We start from the raw sequence: 19,538 nt of genomic DNA, 5'->3' as shown, positions 1-19,538 counted from the left end.
CAGCCAGATACGAGCATCTGCAAGTTAAGCACAAACAGAAATGTTCTCATGACACGTGCAAAACAGTGGCAAAAAAAAATTAGCATGGCACTAGATTCCTACAGATTCTTACCGTATCAAATTTATGGGGCAGCAACTGCACAAAATGATGCATGCTTGCATTTGGAAATGTTACATAAAATTGGCAATTTATGTGTTATGAGTAATCTAAAATTAATTTGGTAAATATTTTAAACGTATTCGGGACTTGATAAAAGTCATATAGTTTATAAAATTTTGTGGGGCTGACACCATCTAGTTCACTAAGTGGCACCCAGTTAACAAAAAATGAAAACCAATATTTTAATAAATGATATGTTCCTGCCCTTAAAAAAAATTGCGTTAAATGGAAATCTTTTTTTTTAAAACTCCTAAATTTCACGACACTGAAATATAATATGATGATTATGATTCAAACTTATTACAGAATATCAGATGAACATTCACATTTAGACATAACTCTTCCTAAGCATACTGAACAAGCTCACATGCTTTATTATGTCAAAGGAATGTAAATAAATGAATTTATTTTTAAACAAGTGGGAAAAATATGAAGATTATTGTTTTAAACTAATGCAGATGGGGAAAACAGCATTAAAATCAATTTTAGAAATACGATTTACCATGTTTTATAAAATATTACCTAAAATAACTTCAGGTGCTCGATAATGCCTAGTTGAAACTATGGTGCTGTGATGCTCATGATCAAAAGTTGCTGACCCAAAATCTATCAAGCGTATATTTGAGCTTTTCACTTGACGGACATCTCGTTTCTAGTATTAAAAAAAAAAAAAATTGATGGTATATTTCTCCTTTTTTTATTAATAAAATCTTATGTTATACATAAATTCATTCTTACCTTTTTCTGATTATACACAATATCATATTCAGAATTCTCAAATAATATATTTTCAGGTTTCAAGTCTGTGTGTGTAAGCTGATGGTCATGTAAAACTGAAATAAATAATTATTTTATAAATCGCAGATTTTTCACTAATTTTTGAAAATCAATGCAAATTATTTGTGCATGTTATCATTTAAAATATACATACATTTGACTGAATAACACAGCTGATAGCCAATGTGTCGGACTTGATCCAAAGGATAGGGAAAATAGTAATTATTTTTCTATAAAAGATTTACATAATTAAAACACTAACATTTTTAAGGAAAATAAGTTATAAGTATTATAAACATTTCAAACAAATTACCAAAAAATCAAAGACACTTCTTCCCAGCAACTCAAACACGATGCAAACATGGCCATGGTAATCGAACCAATCTAACATCTTCACACACAAGCTAAAAAATAGGGGGGAAAATTAGACTTTCTCAGCTATGTTAAGTAAAAAATTAATTACCATTGCCTTGTACACAAATCGGCATACACAGAAAGAAACGAAATTTATACTAAAACATTACTAGCAAAACAAAACTTTAAAATTTTTTTTTTTCATTCACTAAAATTTTTAATACTACAGAAGTTTTTGCTGTGGGGGAGGCAAATGTGATGGTGCTTTATTTACATTACATATCTTATATGGGAAAAGACTAAACTTGTTTTGCACAAATAATCATTAAAAAGTGTGAATAAACTCATTTTGTAGAAGATTGTTAATGAGGCAGAGGAAATGACAAAATTATCACTGCCACCTATTTTTTAAGTGTGTGTGTTAAGCTGAGTTTTTTTTACAATAACCTGACCTTTTTTAGAGTAAATTCCTAAATTGGTTCACAAAAGTGTTAAAGAATGTGTTAACTAAGAATTGTGCACAGATAGTTTGTCAAATTAATTCCTCCAAGAATGAACTAACCGATGATGATTCTAGTGAATGATGAAATTACACGATTCCCTAGGACTTTTTTTAATCAAGAATTTCAAGCCTGGATTCAAATGATTCTGTAGAATGGTCATCATTAGACAATCCACCAGCCTTGTATGAATTTATAGGCCACTCAGGTATAAATATAAAAATCTTTCAGATAGTTTATTGTGTGCTGTAGCTTTATTTATGGTCTGGTTTAAAAAATAGAGACTAGGGCTTTACTTTTATATGCACCTAATGTGGCAATGTGTTTTGCCCTGGTTTTTGGCGTGATTGCGTGTTGTATGGAAACCCTGTTGACATATAAAATCTTTTCCTGGAGTGGTTTAATTGCTGGTTGGTTTGTGTCGTGTGTTTTGAAATGGCCTATGTTGCAATGATAGCCTTGGTGGGAAGATTTCAGTTGTGTATTTTAGATTGTGTGGAAAGTAAATTTAGTATTAAAAGGTAAGATGTTGGAGTTGTTAACGAGTCTTTTGTTCACTGGTGTGTTTATGAAGATTGAAGTGCATTTTTGAAATTTCTGTGTGACTTTTAAAACGGAGTCCAAAATGCGGAGCTGCTATGAGAACTCGGACGAAGAAGGGAATTTCTGATAGTTCTTGTGTGGATTTGCAGTTAAATGGTTGCTGGTAAAGTATGTGGCTGTCAGTGGAGTTTAAGATTTGGATTGTGGTTTTGGTGTAGTAAGTTAATTCTGGAAATTTTGAATCTTGGAAAACCATGCAATATAGCAAAACCATGGCACTTTTGTTCAGGCATTGTGTGACTGGTAAAATTTTATTCAGGAATTATGGTAGGCACATTTTATTTTACTGTTTTTATTTTGTAGAATGTTATGTTCACTGTTTTTTTACTATAAATTTTTGTTGTTATTGCTTTTTGAATTGTTTGTAATTTAGTTTATTTGGTTAATTTGTGCGCCTAGACCGTGCAATTCATAGATTTTTTAAAGTTTAAACAGGATGCTGTGTACATGAATTCACAATCACATGGCATTCTTTGAAATTGATTGTTATTTTAATTTATGTTAATTTATTAACATAACAACAATCAATTGCGAGGTGTGCGTAGTTCGTAGATTAGCTCGTTGCTTACATTGTGCAATTCGTTGATTTTTTTTAATTAAAATATATCGCTGTGTACATGGATTCTTGTGAAATATTTTCTGTTAGAAACTTTACGTTTTTGCTATCTAAATTTTTTGTTTCTGTTTCGGAATTTTAGCTGAAATTGTGTTTTCAAAACATGTTTTTTGCATGTGCGAAAACCGCATTTTTGGAGACATTTTAGGCTTAAAGTTTGAAATGTACACAAAAAATTTAGATAGTAATATGGCAGCGTGGAGTTTCTCGCCAAAAATATTTAGAGAGCTGAGGGCATACATCAGAGTCGTTCTAAGACTAGAAAAGGGCAAAAAATAGGTTGGTTTGCCACATAGCTGAGGTGGCTTTTGTGCACTAACTGCAAAAAATTGCCACAATATGGTGAGAAATCACCGGCTTAAAATGTGTCAAAAGTTCACAAAGATCCTTTTTTGGGGGGGGCACGGGCGGGCTGTAGTATTCATTAACACTTATAAGCACACATCGGTCAATTTGACCAATTGGCATTGTTCTGATTTTGGCAACAATGGTTCAGCAAAGGAACCGAGGGAGTTTGTGATTTTTAAATTACACCAGTATGTAATATATATATTATCAGTCATGTTTAATAATTTTTCTTTATTAATTTAAATGTTCTTTAATTTTTCATTGTATTACAATGTTTTTTAAGTAGCAAAATAGGTAAAAATGCCAACATATGTAACTTTGCATTATATAATATATGAGCACGTTATCATTATATATATTATATAATGACAACGTGCTCTTATTGGTGCTAAAAAGTTACATACAAAATAAACTAAACAAATACAAAAATAAATAAATGCATTAGCAAATCTCCAGCTGCAATTTAGGTTTAACCCAATTCTTGCATGCATTACTTTTTAACAAGAATTATTTCACACTTTTGACATACCTAATTTTATACTATTTTTAAAACCTCTCTAAAAAGATACTTTCAATGTACTGAACTCAACTATAGTGTGTTTATAGAAATAAATAAAAATACTTACTGTTTGCACTCTGGATCAACTTCTGCAAGTTTCTCCAACACATTTATCTCAAGTTTAGCAGCCTCCCTATATTTTTCAACATTTTTTATGATCTTCACAGCTGCTCTGGCATCAGGACATTCACTGCAGTAAATAAAGAAAATTTAAATTAATTTTCCCCTAATACAAACATCTTTCAATCCTTAATTTTTTTACTTACCAAACACTTTATACAACTTACATTGCTTAAAAACGTTGAAGCTAAGAGCAAATTGTTTATGCACAACTAATAATCAAAGCATACAATAATTTTTTACATGAAGATACCCATTACAATTTTTTTTTAATTACACACAGAACTTTAAGACAAACTTTACAAAATTCGAAATTAAAAAAGCTCTTACAAGTATTCTCAATTTAAGCAGATAATTTATCCTTCTACAGCAGTGGTTCTCAACCTTTTTTGTTTCATGCACATACCTTTCACCTTTGCTGTAAAATCAATCCCCACTCCTTCACATACACATTATTTCATTCATATGCACCACATACACAATGTTTTTAAACATGCTTAATAAATTAAAGAAACATTTTCTTAATTTTCCTTAGTAAAGAAAATGTTGATAAATATTAAAATTTAAATAACAGTAGTTTTCATGTTTATAAACTTTGACTAAATAAAAAGCTGATAACATTTATCCCATGAATATACAAGATTCTCCAGTAGGAGAAAATCCCCACCCTGGTTGAAAACTCCTGTTCTACAGGCTGATGCAAGAAATATTGTTCCCCCAACACATCCTTAACAAGACAGTCTACAAAAATTGTAATAATGAAGCAAGCCAAGACAGCATCTGCCAGTACTGGAGCTGATTTTCATGTGTCACATGTTACAATGCTTTTTATTTCCTGCACATAAATATCTGTGTAAAAATAAATAAAAACAGTTTGGAAGAAGTACTCAAATTACTTTAAAGTCCTATTGAGCGCTTAAAACAAGATTTCATGAAGTTTCAAACAAACTACCTATTCAAAAACCCTTATTAAATTAGCTGCTGTTTGGAATAACTGGAACAACAGCAGACTCCATAAATCATCCACATACTTTACTTTTAAATGCACATTTCCTTCTTTTCTAAGATATCACAATACAAGGGTTCCCACTGAAATACAACTTTTAATTTCTCTTACCAAACATGATAAAGTAGCTAAGAAATTAATTAGTACTAAAGTATTAATAAGTAACTGAATAATTTTGCATTTACTACAAAATACAATAAAGCTAAGAATATTATAAAAACCTTAGCACTGTGAAGGGTAGAATAAACATAGAAGAAACATGCATCTAAATCTATAGAAAAACGTAGTTTTAAAAGCATCAAATTCTGACAAAAATAATCTATTTATGCCACAAATACACATTTACTTTGCATTAACTGCCATTTGAATTTTTATAACACTATTTATTATTATTTATAACACTAAATCCTTACACACATACATTACATCATAAAAAATCCCTTTAAGCTTGTATATTTAAAAACATTTTTACCATGCTTAAGTTACTTGCTTCATAATGCTTGCTTAAACATTTTAAGATTGGTTTGGTTTTGTTGACTATGGCAAAGCACACTAAGGCTACCTACCTGAGGGGAGGGAGCCTTTTATGAATGACTTTCTAATGGAAACTGGCTTATAAAAACATTAAACTTGAGGAAAACAATGAAAGTGCATATGTACCACTTGGCTGCTGGTAGGCTAAACATTCTAAAAAAGCTCATTAAAAATTTCAATGTACGTACTTTTTCTTACTAAACTCAGTTTTACAAATACATCAACTTGATAAAAATTTGAATTTCTAGATTTGAGCATACTGCTAGGTTTCTGCTGCACACATTCTAGGTTTACTTTTACTACATTGAAAACGTATGAAGATATTTTTATTAAAAGCGTAATTAAATTTTACCGGGGCAGAGGTAAAATACTCGAAATTGAAACAAATCATAGTCAACAGCTCATACAAAACTATAAAATTACTTAATGAAGCTATTAACTTTCATCAAATATGCAATTCAAAATACACAAGAGAATGTCTCACCTATTTAAATCAACGACTTTCACAACTTTTCCAAATGTGCCCTCTCCTAGAGTAGCAATAATTTTATCTGTAAAATTAAAATTGGGTAAATAAAACAGTACTGAATACAATAGTCAACATACTTATACAGAAAAGCCTAAAATTTCAGAAATGTGTCACTGAAGAGACAAAGACACTCTACATTAATGGAGACTGTAAGTCTCAAAGTACAGTTTTGGTATTCTCATATCCAAGACATTTATACAGAGCAAATGATGCATTTTAAATTTAACTATCATAAGCATACACCATAGCAGCACATTTTTTACTTACACAGTGTTTAGATAGCCTAATTAAGTCTCTAGAAATCAGATAAATTTTTTATATATATACATTTCTTCACTGGCTTACTGTGGTCAAACTAATTTTAAATAAAAAATTCAAATAATTTTACTATCATATGACATATGAGATCATTAGCTAAATAAAAAATGCCGATTTTAAACCCTTTTTTGCCTACATGTTTCATAACAAGTTTGCATATAAAAAAGACAGTATAGAATTAAATATAATTTAGTGCTGGAATAAACATTTGCTTTAAGCAAGTTGTTGAATGAATATATTCCAGTTAAAGAGTTAAAATATACGTTAAATTAATTATACTGAAAAAAAATTAAGAGAATTTTTTTAAATCGGTTGTAATAACCCTCTGCAGAAATTATTAGGCAAGAGAACAGAACATACAAATCGAAGATCTTATGAAAACATCACTGGAAACTAAAAAAAAATATTTTTACGATAGTTCAGTACATCGTTCCTGAAGTATGTCCCCGGTCCTATAAATAAGGTGTCCATCCTCATCATCTTCCACGCTTGCTTGACGGGAGCATGATTCGTCGACTGGTGCTGGGGACTGCATCAATTCAAACGTCGCCCAAACAGAACGCCAACCAGCAATTCGATCCACAAAGAAGTTCCAAGAAGGGCAATATTTTGTCATTCATGGACAGGTGCAGTAGTAGCAAAGCAGTTTTCGGTAAAAGACCAACCGTCAGGAATTCATGGCAGCAGCAAACAGCCAACACGGACGATGGCCAAGTCCATAGCAAATAACACAAATAGGGAGGCAGGGTGTGTGAACAATCAGTTCAATAGTGTATATACATATTATTTTGAAATAAACAGTAATTACATGTGTGTATATATATATCTGCAAAATTTGACATGACTACAGTTCAAAGGAATTTGATTTGAAAAGTTAAAAAATATTAGTATACATCTTACTTTTTATGAATGAATCAGCAGCACTAGCAGAAAAGTTTGCCGAAAAATTTTCAGAAATAAATTTGCATATATACATATACACCACACACACATAATAGTAAATAAAACATGCTTTATTAACTAAAAAGAGCAACAACTTTAAGTAATAATAATCCCTCTTTTGGAAAAAGGTGAAAACATTAATGAAATTCAATCATTAAAATTTCCATTCATAACATATCTCAAGCAAAGTCAAACTAAATATTTGCACATGCAAAAAATTAAGTTTTCTAAGACATTTTAAAATAAATAAAAAAAATTAGACTTAATTTAGCAACAAAAGCCCATTTAAATATAGCACACAAATAGTCTAAACTTCACTAATAAACAAACATTTAAAAAAAAATTGCCATTTACAGACATATCCGGAGCTGGCATGTCATACCAGTCCTCTTCTGCAGCCTGGCTTGATGAAACACCGTGCAAATCCGTACAACTGGATTCACTGTCCTGTACTCTAAGACGTGATGAAAAACCACGCAAGAAGCTTGTACAAGATTGCATTATGCATTTGTTAGACCATGTTCCTAACAAGCATGGCTTTTTTGTTCCCATTTCCAACTCGTTTTCCTTTCATTGTAAATGAAAAATTTTAATAGAAAACTTTTCTATTCCAAGAAAAGGCTAATAGATACTGGTACAATTAGGGGGAATATGAAAATTTTATTAATGACTATACCAAAAAATTACATTTAATATAACCATACACATGTAATTGTTAAGCACAAATTTTAAAGCATACGATGATCTCGGGATCCTATAAAACTCAACGAATTACAGCCAAGAAATTACTTGAAAAAATCATTAAAAATTATAAATAATCCTTCATTGATGTTTACACAACATTTTTTACTTCTCATCAATTTTATAAATTTAAAAACATCGAAATTTAATACGACAGTGACAAAATTCAATTGCACTAAGACTCCAGCAGCCAACCAAACGATCTTGAGCACTTCAGACAGTTAGTTACTAACACAACCAAATATCAGTCTTTCCCCCAGCAGATATTTTTTGCCGCGTTTGGCAGGCTGCCTTGTAGGTGGCATCAGCAAGCTTAGCCAAGGTGTTGAGTGTTATATTAGAAGTGGGTAGAAGGCCCCGAAATCCTAAAATAAACGCCGCATCTACGGCGCACAACCCTCCTTGCTCCATGCGATCTAATTCTTGCTTCCCAAAATGAAAATACATCGGTTTTAAAATGACGTCATAGTAAAATAAATTGTTCCCTCTTGATACAAACGCAGAAACAAAAAATTAAATACACCGAACCCTAAGATACTACGCACACAGTTTAGCAGGATCTGATGTGCACAGCACAAGTAGTAAAATAGTTATACTCCAGTCTTATTAAATAAAAAAAATCCATAAATATTTAGAACATGCAATGATTCGTTTTTCCCAGTTGTTTTCGGGCAAAGTGAGGCGGAGCGATTTCAAATGATGCATGCATGCGCTTCTTGGCCTGCATACAAAAAATTAAATAAATAAAACTCGTGCTTTCTATTTCACCACCTAGATCAAAAATAAAAAGCGATTAAATGTCAAAGGCACTTCAGAAAGCATATAATTAAGTGTAGAGATTGCAACAGTATCTCATAAATAAAACTGTTCGTTATTTAGGTAATTAGATCAAACAGAAGTACTGGCATTTTTTTTTTTTTTTCCCCAATTGCTTCAAACTTCGATACAGATTTACTACAGATATTTTTGCTTTCAAAAGTTCTTGACACTTCATTTAAGTGTCTCTAATTAATGAAATTTAGGTAATATTTTCTTGACTTTTTAGATTTACAAAAAACTTGATATAAAACAGCAGTTAAAGTTATCTGCCATAAAAAGGCAGTTTAAGTTATATTTCATTAATTGCGAAAACAAATTTTAAATGGCATCAGAATAATTCAGAATTGCGACACAAAAATTGCTTATTCGAACATAACACAGATTACTTACACAGATTTTTTTAAGATCATACTACCTTTTCTTTAGGTGAGAATGATTTCTTACTAATGAGACAATTTTTTAAAATAATGCCTATCGCCATGATCAAGGACAAAAATCGAGTGAAAACTCATCTACAGTTTTCTGAAGTCCAGAAATCTCAAAAAGGCAACATAACTCAAAAAACGGGTGTTTCCTCTCATTCCATAGGAGGTGTGCAACGATGCGCTGCGAAACGAATACTTTCCAGTCATCATGACCACAAATTACGCTCAGCTTCAGTCATGCGAGAAAAGCAACTTTCTCCCCTCCCGGGTGTAAAGGATATTTATGACGAAAGGGATTAACCACAGACTGTAGTCGCAATTTAACGATTACAATTGAATTCACTTTTGAAATGGATTAAGCTCATTTAATAAAAAATGAAATATTTATTTGTTTATTGAAATGAAATAATGAATATTCAAATGTACTAACCTCCCACTCCAAATCTGATATATAATGCATAAACATTTTCTCTATTTATTCTATGATTCTTGCTTGAATGTAAAACAATTTAATAAGCATAGTTTGCAAACTGTGGAACTGAAACATGAAAAACAACTATGAAAGCCTAAGCAAACAAAATATCAAATTTCTTTCAACTTCTCACTGGCTTCCGAAAAAGCTACCATGGTGAAATAATGAAAAATTGCTTGCGGCCGATAGATGAACAAACACTAGCTACCTTCCTCATCACCCCCATACACATGCCATTTAAATAAGACATCTAGTCAAAGCAAAACGGAAAATAGCAGACGCACAAACAAGATGAAATATTTCCCTTGCTTAATTTAGCACTATGAAGCATTAACAGCTGCCTTTTTTTTTTTTTTTTAAGAGGGATGCATGCTGGCATTAACAGTCAGTGGTTTAAAGGTCATTCATTACCCTCCTCATAAATAATACATGCATTAAATAATTAAATGAACAAATGTTAGCAATTGTTTTCTAATAATTTTATTCTAAACTTGCATTTTTTCAACATGCCTATTTAACATACAGAACTAATGCAAGATTAAAAGGCATGGCTATGTATCTTTTAACATGCCTTTTATCAAGACAGTTATCTATAAAACAAGACGCAAAGGATTGTGTTGCCAAGAAAATCTTCTCAGAATGCTTAACATCAACTATATCGCTATTTCAATCCTTCACTTTTCAACTATTTGCCAATAAGGCCAAACAAGCATTAACTGCTTGATTTTTTACAACCTATTGGTTCAACTCTATCCGATACACAACTTGTGTATTAAATTACCACTAAATTTTCTAACATATCAAAAAGATCAACTTTAGGACCCAGTAACAGCTACAAAAGGAAAATCAGCTAGCTAGATTCTCCATATTCTTCGAAAAGAAGCCTGTACCCCCAATACTACACAACATATGTGATGTATAGCTGCACATTTCTCTCTAATGAGAATTTCTTTTTTTAATCAGCTACATTTAGAACTCCCTGTATACACAAATTTCTCTAATAGATAGATAGAATCAGTAATTTATATGTTAATATTCCTTTTACTAAATGACATTAATTTAAAAAATATTATAATAATACATTTTTTAGGTAACATTCTAAACCTTAGACTTAAATACAGAGCAACACATAAATGGTTTTCAAATAGCTATCTACAGAGAACAGGGTAAGAAAGTGACAAGAGACAAATATATGCCATTTTTACTACTAAATCTTTAGAATGACCATGCAGTTTGCCAGATGTATAATGATGAAGTATATTAATCCTGGAATTTCATCCACAATAAAATGCAATAATATTGCAGTACTTTTTAATGATATCAAAATAAAACAATGATACACTAAAATTTAGAATGATGCATAACTTATATAACTGCCATCTTAAAAACTGACTAAAAAGGTAAAAAGAGCAAATACTGTATTTTTTATCTAAACTGAACTATCCTTAAATCAATATTAATTTCAGTTTTCATTATATTCACTTTCTCTCAATTATCATTCATCTCCACTTTTAATTTTGTCTGAAACAGCCCATCTGAAAATTGAGCAATCAAATCATTCTCAGAAACTACATTTGATTTGGAAAAGATCCCAATATCATATCTATGTTACTAGAAGTCACAAACTGAAGTTAAATATACTAAGCTTTGAAAGACAAAACATGGGAACTTTTTATGGCAACTGGAGCCCATTATAGAAGCTGAATTCACATCAAAGGATTATAAAGCATAAATAAATAAACATTAAAAGCTGGATATTCAGGTTGAGCCAGATGCAACTTTACTTTGTAGTGACAAAACTTGAAGAGAAAAATGTACTTAAATAAATAAATTAAATACAGCTGAAACTACATCACAAAGAAAACACCACTTAAAAAAAAAAAAAAAAAAAAAAAAAAAAAAAAAAAAAAGGACTGTAACTGAATAATAAATAGGATATGATGAAGCCTTCCTACCAGACGAATAAATTACAATTTGGTACAAGTCATATACAGCATCGCCTACATAATGCTATGAAGGAAAAATACAGTTTCTAAATTTTTCTAAATGTGCTGAGCAGAAGTGAAATTCCAGCAATATGTTGTACCACAAGAAGATATACAGCACAGCTAATGGATCATGCAGTAACATCCTGTATCTGACCTGAGTAAGATATGTAATCCACTCAAGTATGGATGGATGATCAGATTCATGACAGTGCCATATGTTTGTCCATCATTACAGATCAAGCAAACACTGGATAGGCAACTACTTCACAATCCAAGTTTAAGCAACTACAATTTGCAAACTGAACAAGGCATGATGTATAACTCAATCACCTTCTCTGCCCTAGATCCAACATAAGAATTATTATCACTAAATCTCAACACATCAACAGATCACTAATATACTCATGTACGTCCAGTTAACCTTTTCCAGGAGGCTGGGACATACATGGCCGGCATATTCACTACTTTAAATATGCCTCAAGAAATTTTATTAAGGGGTGTTGGAACCCAAAAATCTTCAAAAAATTTTGATTTCGGATTTTTGCATTTTCAAATTTCTCTACACTTTTAACTTTCTAAAAATACCGTTCTTTAATCTCTATGAAAATTAGAACTGTAAGAAATCTAGTTTTAATTTATCATTTGAATGCTTTGATCAATCAGGATTTTTACATAAAAACGTGTTTTTCTCCAAACGTGATTTTTTTTATACTCGATGTACCTTTTCTCAGGAACTACTCACAGGTATCTAAAACTTTTATGGCTTATTTATTAGGTCTCCTAATATTTGCTGAAATAAGCTTTTTGTGATAAACTAAGAAAAACAATTTAAAAAAAATTCTTTTATGTGAGAAAAGTACTAAATTTTACTATGCCTAACAAAATATTCTGTAAATTACTCTAAAATTAAAAATGTTTCAAAAGCTCATTTCAGTATAATCAGATAGGTATACTTTAATTATCGAAAAAATTTCAAGAGTATATCTACAGCAGATTTTGAGAAAAAGTACATCGAAAATGGCCAATTTAACATCGTCGGTATAGGGGTTGCTGATACCCCTTAAATTATGGAGATTTAAAATTTACTCTTTAATATGAAGTACAAGACCTTGATTTGATTTTCTGCTCTTTCCTGTAAAAATTGCCAATAAAATGACCCTAATACCCCCCAAAAAATACCTTTAAAAAATCAGAAAGGTTTCAAATTTTAAATTGTCCAAAGGGGCTTTTTTTTTAAATATTTTGTGTGTTACCATTATTTATTAAAAATCGTATTCTTTGCACTTAAACCATAAAATTCAGTTCAAGAGCAGCATCACAAAATAATTTTAAATTGAGCATATCTTTAGAATTTTTGATACAGACTCACGTGCTTGAGATAAAAATGTTTTTTTCTGTACAACGTTGCCAATGCTGCTCACTTTGAAATCCTTTACTTTGTTAAACAAAAATTCGTTAAAATTTTACGAAATATAACAAAATTTAACCCCTTCGAGCCGAACGCGCGCTTATCGCGGAGGCCGGCAGTGTCTTCCGCAAGCATCTCTCCAGGGCCGGGGGCTTTTTTGCTACTAAGCCTAACCATGAAATTTCCGAAGTATCAACACATTGTTTAATAATGCTCTATAGAGTATTTAAACCGCTTATGCTTTATATTTTTATATATATACTTTAATTATCTTATTTCTTGTTAAAATGCATATTTTACACATTTTATTTTAATTACTCACCATTTTATGACTTTTAACATTATACATCTGAAAACTAAATATATTACTTAAAATTCTCTTTTGGTATGAAAAATTCGAAAACAGGGATCTACACACAGTCCTACGTTACATTCCTTGAACTCGTAATAACTCATTTACCGTTTTGGAGGATTTTTCCGGGAATGTGAACAAACGAGGCATCGTCAGTCTCTTCTGAACAAAGTTTTGAAAAATGTCTTTCAGTTAATCTTTCAGAATCAATATCTGAAATATTTTGCATCATTTCTGCTATTTCATGCTCTGTTAAACATTTTCGACGCTTCGACATTGCAACGGTAAAAACAGAAAGAATTCACGTCTATTATTTTCTAAAAACAACTGTAAAGCGAAATACTCAACGCTTTAGCGCATATAAAACTTCTACTTACAATAAACAACTACCTCACGCCATTCGGAAACATTTAGTTCCCCGTTTGTTTATATAATCAAAAACACGTGTATGTGAGTCATGCTTCTCTCCTTTCGAGTAGAAGGTCTAATGTACATGTATCTGAAACCATATGGACATACAGTGCCATCTTGTGGCAGAAATTATAGTTTCTAAAACGTTCCAGGGTACTGGCCCAAATACGTGACAGTCGGTAGTTTGCAGAATTGATCTACAATTTTATATAACAAATAATAAAAGCATAGTTACCTAAACAATGAAATCAGACAATCCAACTGCACTGTCAGATAATAAAAGCATAGTTGCCTAAACGATAAAACCGGATACAACTGCACTGTCAGAAGTATAAGGGATGTTTTGAGTAAAAATTTACTACTTTAAATATAATTCTTTTATTTTGTCAATTTTATCAATACTGTTAAATGTTTATTTTTAAAATGTACATAATGGAAAAAACACGAGTTGTCAGCCCCTAAATTAAGAATCTGCTTAAATCCTAGTTCCATTATATTGAACTTGCTAAATATGGCTAAGACTGCCACACATATAAGCAAGTTAGATATTTGGGTTTTGTGGGTTGTTGATGGTACATGGATAACTTGTAAAGGCATGTAAGCTGTATCAGATCACTGTGGCCTTGTGCATATTGAGAGATTAGACTGACTAGTACAAGTATATTGCATAGCGAATTTTGGGCATTACAAATATTTTGAATCTATCCCTTATCAACTAAAGTATTATATATGTATGAAGATTTTTATATGGGGGGGGGGAAGAATAGTAACAGAGTTACTTCACCAAGTAGCAAAGTAATGCTGGCACAAAAATGTGGTAGCATCTGTCACTGTAAAGTGGATGTTACTGCAGTTTTACACAAGCAGCCTCTATCTTTGTAGCATAAGGCTTGATAGCACACAGATTCAATATAAAACAGTAAATCGGTCTTCACTTTTGTGTACAGAAATTACCCAGATTTATGAAATGTTCAGAAAGGAATTTACGAGGGTGCAATGATATCCGAGTGGCAACCGAGTTTAAAACTTTAGCTGTTCTTCAGCTAAAACGAGACAAAAATTGTTGAAATCAATGCTTTGAACAGCGGGAAGCACTTAAAAGCACTAGACTTTTTAACACATATTAATTTCTGATTTTGATTATAATTTTACAGTATTTCTTCTCGCCAGCAATATACTATCTCAACTCCCTTGCTCTTTAAGTTTGTAAATTGGTTATCATAAATTAAGGAAAAATCACGATTACTGAAAAAGTTACATGTAGAATTTTATGAAACTTACCCACAATATACAAAACATAGTAAGGTATCAAATAACATACAAAGAAATTACCAGGCAAATATGGTAGTACAGAAATTAGCACATGTATAAAATGAACAAATCAAAGGTGTCAGTTTGCTATAGCAAAATTACCTTCAATATGGAATATGATCGGCTCTAGAAGCAATACAGCATATAGAAATGTGTGATGCTTTCAATTATGCGGTTTATCAGTTCCATAGGAAGTGAGAGCCATTGCTCTTGCAAAGAAGTTGCAAGCATAACAAGGGTCTGAGGAAGCGGATTGAGAGCAGCTACAGTGGTGGCCAAAATTGTAGACACTTGGAAATTTTTGTGTTTTTGAACTTTGTATGCTTATAGAAAATGTAGCGTTTCGCAAAATGCAAACTTGTATATATTACTGAATTCGATACAAAACAAAAAATTCAATTATTTGCAATACAAAAAAAAGTTATATGTACTTTAATATAAATAAAAACCACAGTTATCAATTGGTTTGTAATGTCTAGCTTTCCTGGCCAATCACTGTTCTTGTTCTGAGAACCAATCAAATGTTAGTAACTGCCAATAGAAGCTGACATGTTTACACTTGAAACAATACATTATTTTGCTTTGTTCTATAGAAGGGGAACCTGTTTCTTATACACTGCAATTACAAGTAGGAAATTTTGTAAAAATTTTTAATGTTTAGTCAAGAAGCAATGACATCAAATAAAAGGTAGATTGGACACCTAGAGAGAGATGTAATATTGTGTTACGAGAAAGTGGTCTTTCCTATGCTGAAATTGCAAGACAGGTGGCTGGTTCAGCGACTACATCTGGAGTCCAAAAGTTTTGTTTATGATATCAGGAGACAAATTCAATAAAAAATAAAGAAGGAAAAGGCCGAAAAAGGTGCACATCTATTGATGACAGAAGAATAAAAAGACTATGTCTCCAAGATAGAAAAATGCCATCAGAAGTGATCTGAATGATGCTGGTGTTTCTGTCAGTTCAAGAACAATCAGGAGAAGATTAACAGATGTTGGACTGAGAGGTAGAATTTCACGAAAAAAGCCTTATTTTCGCAGATATTTTCAGAATCCCCCCCTTTTTTTCCCTTGAGCACCTTCATCATCACTTTCGCCTCTTAAAGAACTTCCAGGGCTTCACGCTTTCGTCACAATTTGCCTAAATTTATGGATAACACCTGTTTCAAAAGATTGGGTGAATAGCCAATCAGACACCGATACTTTCGTTCGGGTAGCTCTTTTTTTTTTTTTTTTTTTTTTTTTTTTTTATCGTTTGCAACGCAAATCCGCCAACAGATTGGTTAAGAGCCGTGCAATTTTAATTCCATATTCACGAGAAATCGCAATTCACACATAGAATGGCAATCATTAGAAATGATAAGTCAAATGAGCAAAATTAAGGACCATTTATTCATTTTGGCCAAAATTAAGGACTTTTAAGGACTGTACGAACCCTGAATATAAATTAAGCAGCTTTACAAGTTTGACAGTTTTGGACACCATCTTTTAGTAAAAATAAATGAAATACAATTTTTGTATTAACCCTCTTGCACAGAATATTTCAAATGGCTAGTTTTGACTCATACTACTACAGTGTTTTGAAAAATATGCTCTTTAATGTCATTTACCGGTCTCAAAAATTGTTAAAATTATTATTTAGAATATTTTTTTTTCAATATTAAGAATGGATTACTTAGTGAAATCAGGTTCTGTAGAGAGGGTTGCCACTCAAACAGGAGAATGAACTTCCCAGACTTTTCAAGTGTTTTATCCACGTAATGCATGTTGGCTTAAATTAATTATGGTATTACTTCACACAAATTTGCCAATTACACATGACTTATAATATACATAATTCCCAAAGCATTACTATTATAACTATAATAGTAGTTTTCTCCACAAAGATTGAGATTGGAATCTGCCCAATCTGGATTTTTTTTTTAAAAAAAGTTTTTTTTTCAGACATTTTTGCAGCTAAACAAAAGAAATAAATCTATTTAACAATATTTTAAAATAAATTCAGGTATTTTATAATTATTTAGCAGCATACATAAGCAAAAAGTATGTGCATTATATTTCGTGATGGTACATCCATACTGTTAGAATTAATTTCAGGATTCTGCCAGAGAAAATTTTCTGAAATTTGAAAGTATTATTTACTAATAATAGCTAAATTTAGAGGGAATAAGCAGAATTAAATTATATGAATAAAATAAAGATAATTACTTAAAAATTGAATTAGAATAATCAACAATATTTTAGCGAATATAAGATTATAATGGTTAGCCAAGATGACTGATTACTATTTTTATTTTACTGCAAAATGACAAAGGCATTTATTAAAAAGAAAAAAAAAGTTTTAAAACATTTTGGGGTAAAATTCTAGTATATGGTTAAGGGCCTTGGGCACAATTTTGAAAACTGTAGCCAACACCAAAATGACCCGTTTTACTGCTCATCATAATGTCGCCAAATCCTATGTCTACCGTAACTGGAGGTTATTCTAACCAAAGAACGTCTCTGTAAAGATGGAAAGGTTTCATAGACTTAATGCTATTAAGCCACTAGAATGCGGAGGAAAAATTCGCCAGCCAGAATTTCCCTCTGCTCAATTTGTACAGGAAATTGAGGAACTGTTGTTAAGAAGAAACGTTCTTTGACAAAACCTCTTTTTTTTTTTTTTTTTTTTTTTTTTTTTTTACAACAATTTAAACACGGATTTTCGTAGGTAAAATAACTCATCCATTAATGAATTTACTTACACGAAAAAACATTTTCTTCTCCTTTAAAGTTTAAAGAAATTTTAAACGATATTTATTTTATGAACTCTTGATAAAGTGACCTTCGAACTTTGACATGGGCTTCGAGCTTTGGTGACAGATTTTGCACAGCTGTTTCCCTCTATGTTGGAATGGAAACACTCCTGTTGCAGAGAAGTTCTTTGATTCTAATCCCCATAGTACCATATACTAGAATTAAACCAATTTTTTTTATACGCGAATAAGTATTTTGTTTAGTTCAACATGCACTGCACATGCGATTCTCGAGGTTACTGGAAAGCAAAGCTGCTGGAAACTTGCTTTGCCTTTCTAAAAGGCAATCTAATTGGAGCTGCGAAAATTAGCTCTATGCCAGCTGCCCGAATGATGCTCACGTGATACATAATTCACCAAGAAAGTGATCGTTTCCAACATTAGCGCAAAACTTGCTTTTTTGGGGGGGGTCGCAGTATGAAATTCCCCGACGTTTCCAGATTTTGACTTAAATGTTTATACTCCCTGAATTTTTTGGTCAATTTTCGAATTCCCTGACTTTTTCTGGTTTTTTCGGTAGCGTGACAACCCTGTGTAGACCAACAGGTTTAAGAGATGCTTTATCCTTCTGTCATTTGGTAAGGATGTTTTAACTAAATTACTTGTCCTCTGGGTTTAAATGTCTAGAAATTAGAAAGCATAAATGTCTAGAAATTAAAAAGCAGTCAGTCTCCTTGAAAGAAACATCTTAAATTTTGACAGAATATAAGAATACAAAATTTATATAAACATATTTCTTGAAAGAGCTAAAATACGCATGTCAACACTGAAAACGTTTCTAAAAGAAGGAAATTAGACGAAGGAACAAGTTTGCAGAAAACAGCCTCAAAGAAATTGTATGTTTAAAGCCAAATATTTGAGGTTTAAATTGTATTTTGACAAGGTTTCCAAATCAGTGCAGTGCGTTAAATATTTTTCAAACAAATGATGCCTATACTAGGAAAAACACACAAGAAATAATATTATGAAAGGGAACTTTGTTTTAATGAAAAGCTGTATAAATTACATCAGAGAATGTTACAGCATGTCATAAAATGAGAATCCAGAGATGTCTCTGCTGAATTTCGTGAAGAATTTATCCAAAGAAGTATCCAGATACCAGTTAAAAATTATTTTAGTTCTGAAAAAACCAGGCTTTTCTTTCATATCACACTCATAAGAATGTCAGAGAAACCAGGTTGTTTCAAAACAGCATGGTATACAGCATATAAAAACTACATATATATTTGCAGAATGCCTCTAGAAAATCATCAAGGTTTTCTTCAGGGAATACATCATTAAGAAGGAAAATTCGAGGGATCTGAAAGATTATTTATTTGTATAAAATTTAGTTCTTTTATGTTCACTCTTTCATTTTTGCAGTTTAAGAAATGAATATGCGAAATTATTCTTATTCAGAAATATGGACAGCATTCTAAACTAAATGCTGGATGATGAAACTGTAAAGCAAG

The 19,538-nt window shown here is 31.4% G+C and overlaps 1 protein-coding gene across 3 annotated transcripts in view; it reads right to left on the bottom strand.

Annotated features, from left to right (window-relative positions):
* The window catches only part of Doa (CDC like kinase darkener of apricot), a 55,299-nt gene that overhangs the window by 3,835 nt on the left and 31,926 nt on the right, over positions 1 to 19,538 (bottom strand). Inside the window, exons 1-8 of one of the 3 annotated variants that reach the window (XM_035368830.2) lie at positions 9,342 to 10,212; positions 6,851 to 6,953; positions 6,062 to 6,128; positions 3,985 to 4,107; positions 1,251 to 1,341; positions 1,092 to 1,167; positions 899 to 993; positions 683 to 812 (exon numbers count right to left, since the gene is read on the bottom strand). In XM_035368830.2, coding sequence (XP_035224721.1) covers positions 683 to 812; positions 899 to 993; positions 1,092 to 1,167; positions 1,251 to 1,341; positions 3,985 to 4,107; positions 6,062 to 6,128; positions 6,851 to 6,953; positions 9,342 to 9,407 — 751 coding nt within the window. In that variant the 5' untranslated portion in view covers positions 9,408 to 10,212. Of the gene's footprint in view, positions 1 to 682; positions 813 to 898; positions 994 to 1,091; positions 1,168 to 1,250; positions 1,342 to 3,984; positions 4,108 to 6,061; positions 6,129 to 6,850; positions 6,954 to 7,720; positions 9,305 to 9,341; positions 10,213 to 19,538 lie in introns of those variants that run through there. The other 2 variants (XM_035368829.2, XM_035368828.2) reach the window with 2 other exon arrangements.

The sequence above is a fragment of the Stegodyphus dumicola genome, chromosome 9 (assembly GCF_044657685.1).
Source record: "Stegodyphus dumicola isolate Sdum_Otavi_A_Nest chromosome 9, ASM4465768v1".
NCBI classification, from domain to species: domain Eukaryota; kingdom Metazoa; phylum Arthropoda; class Arachnida; order Araneae; family Eresidae; genus Stegodyphus; species Stegodyphus dumicola.
This window is presented reverse-complemented; position numbering and strand designations above follow the sequence as displayed.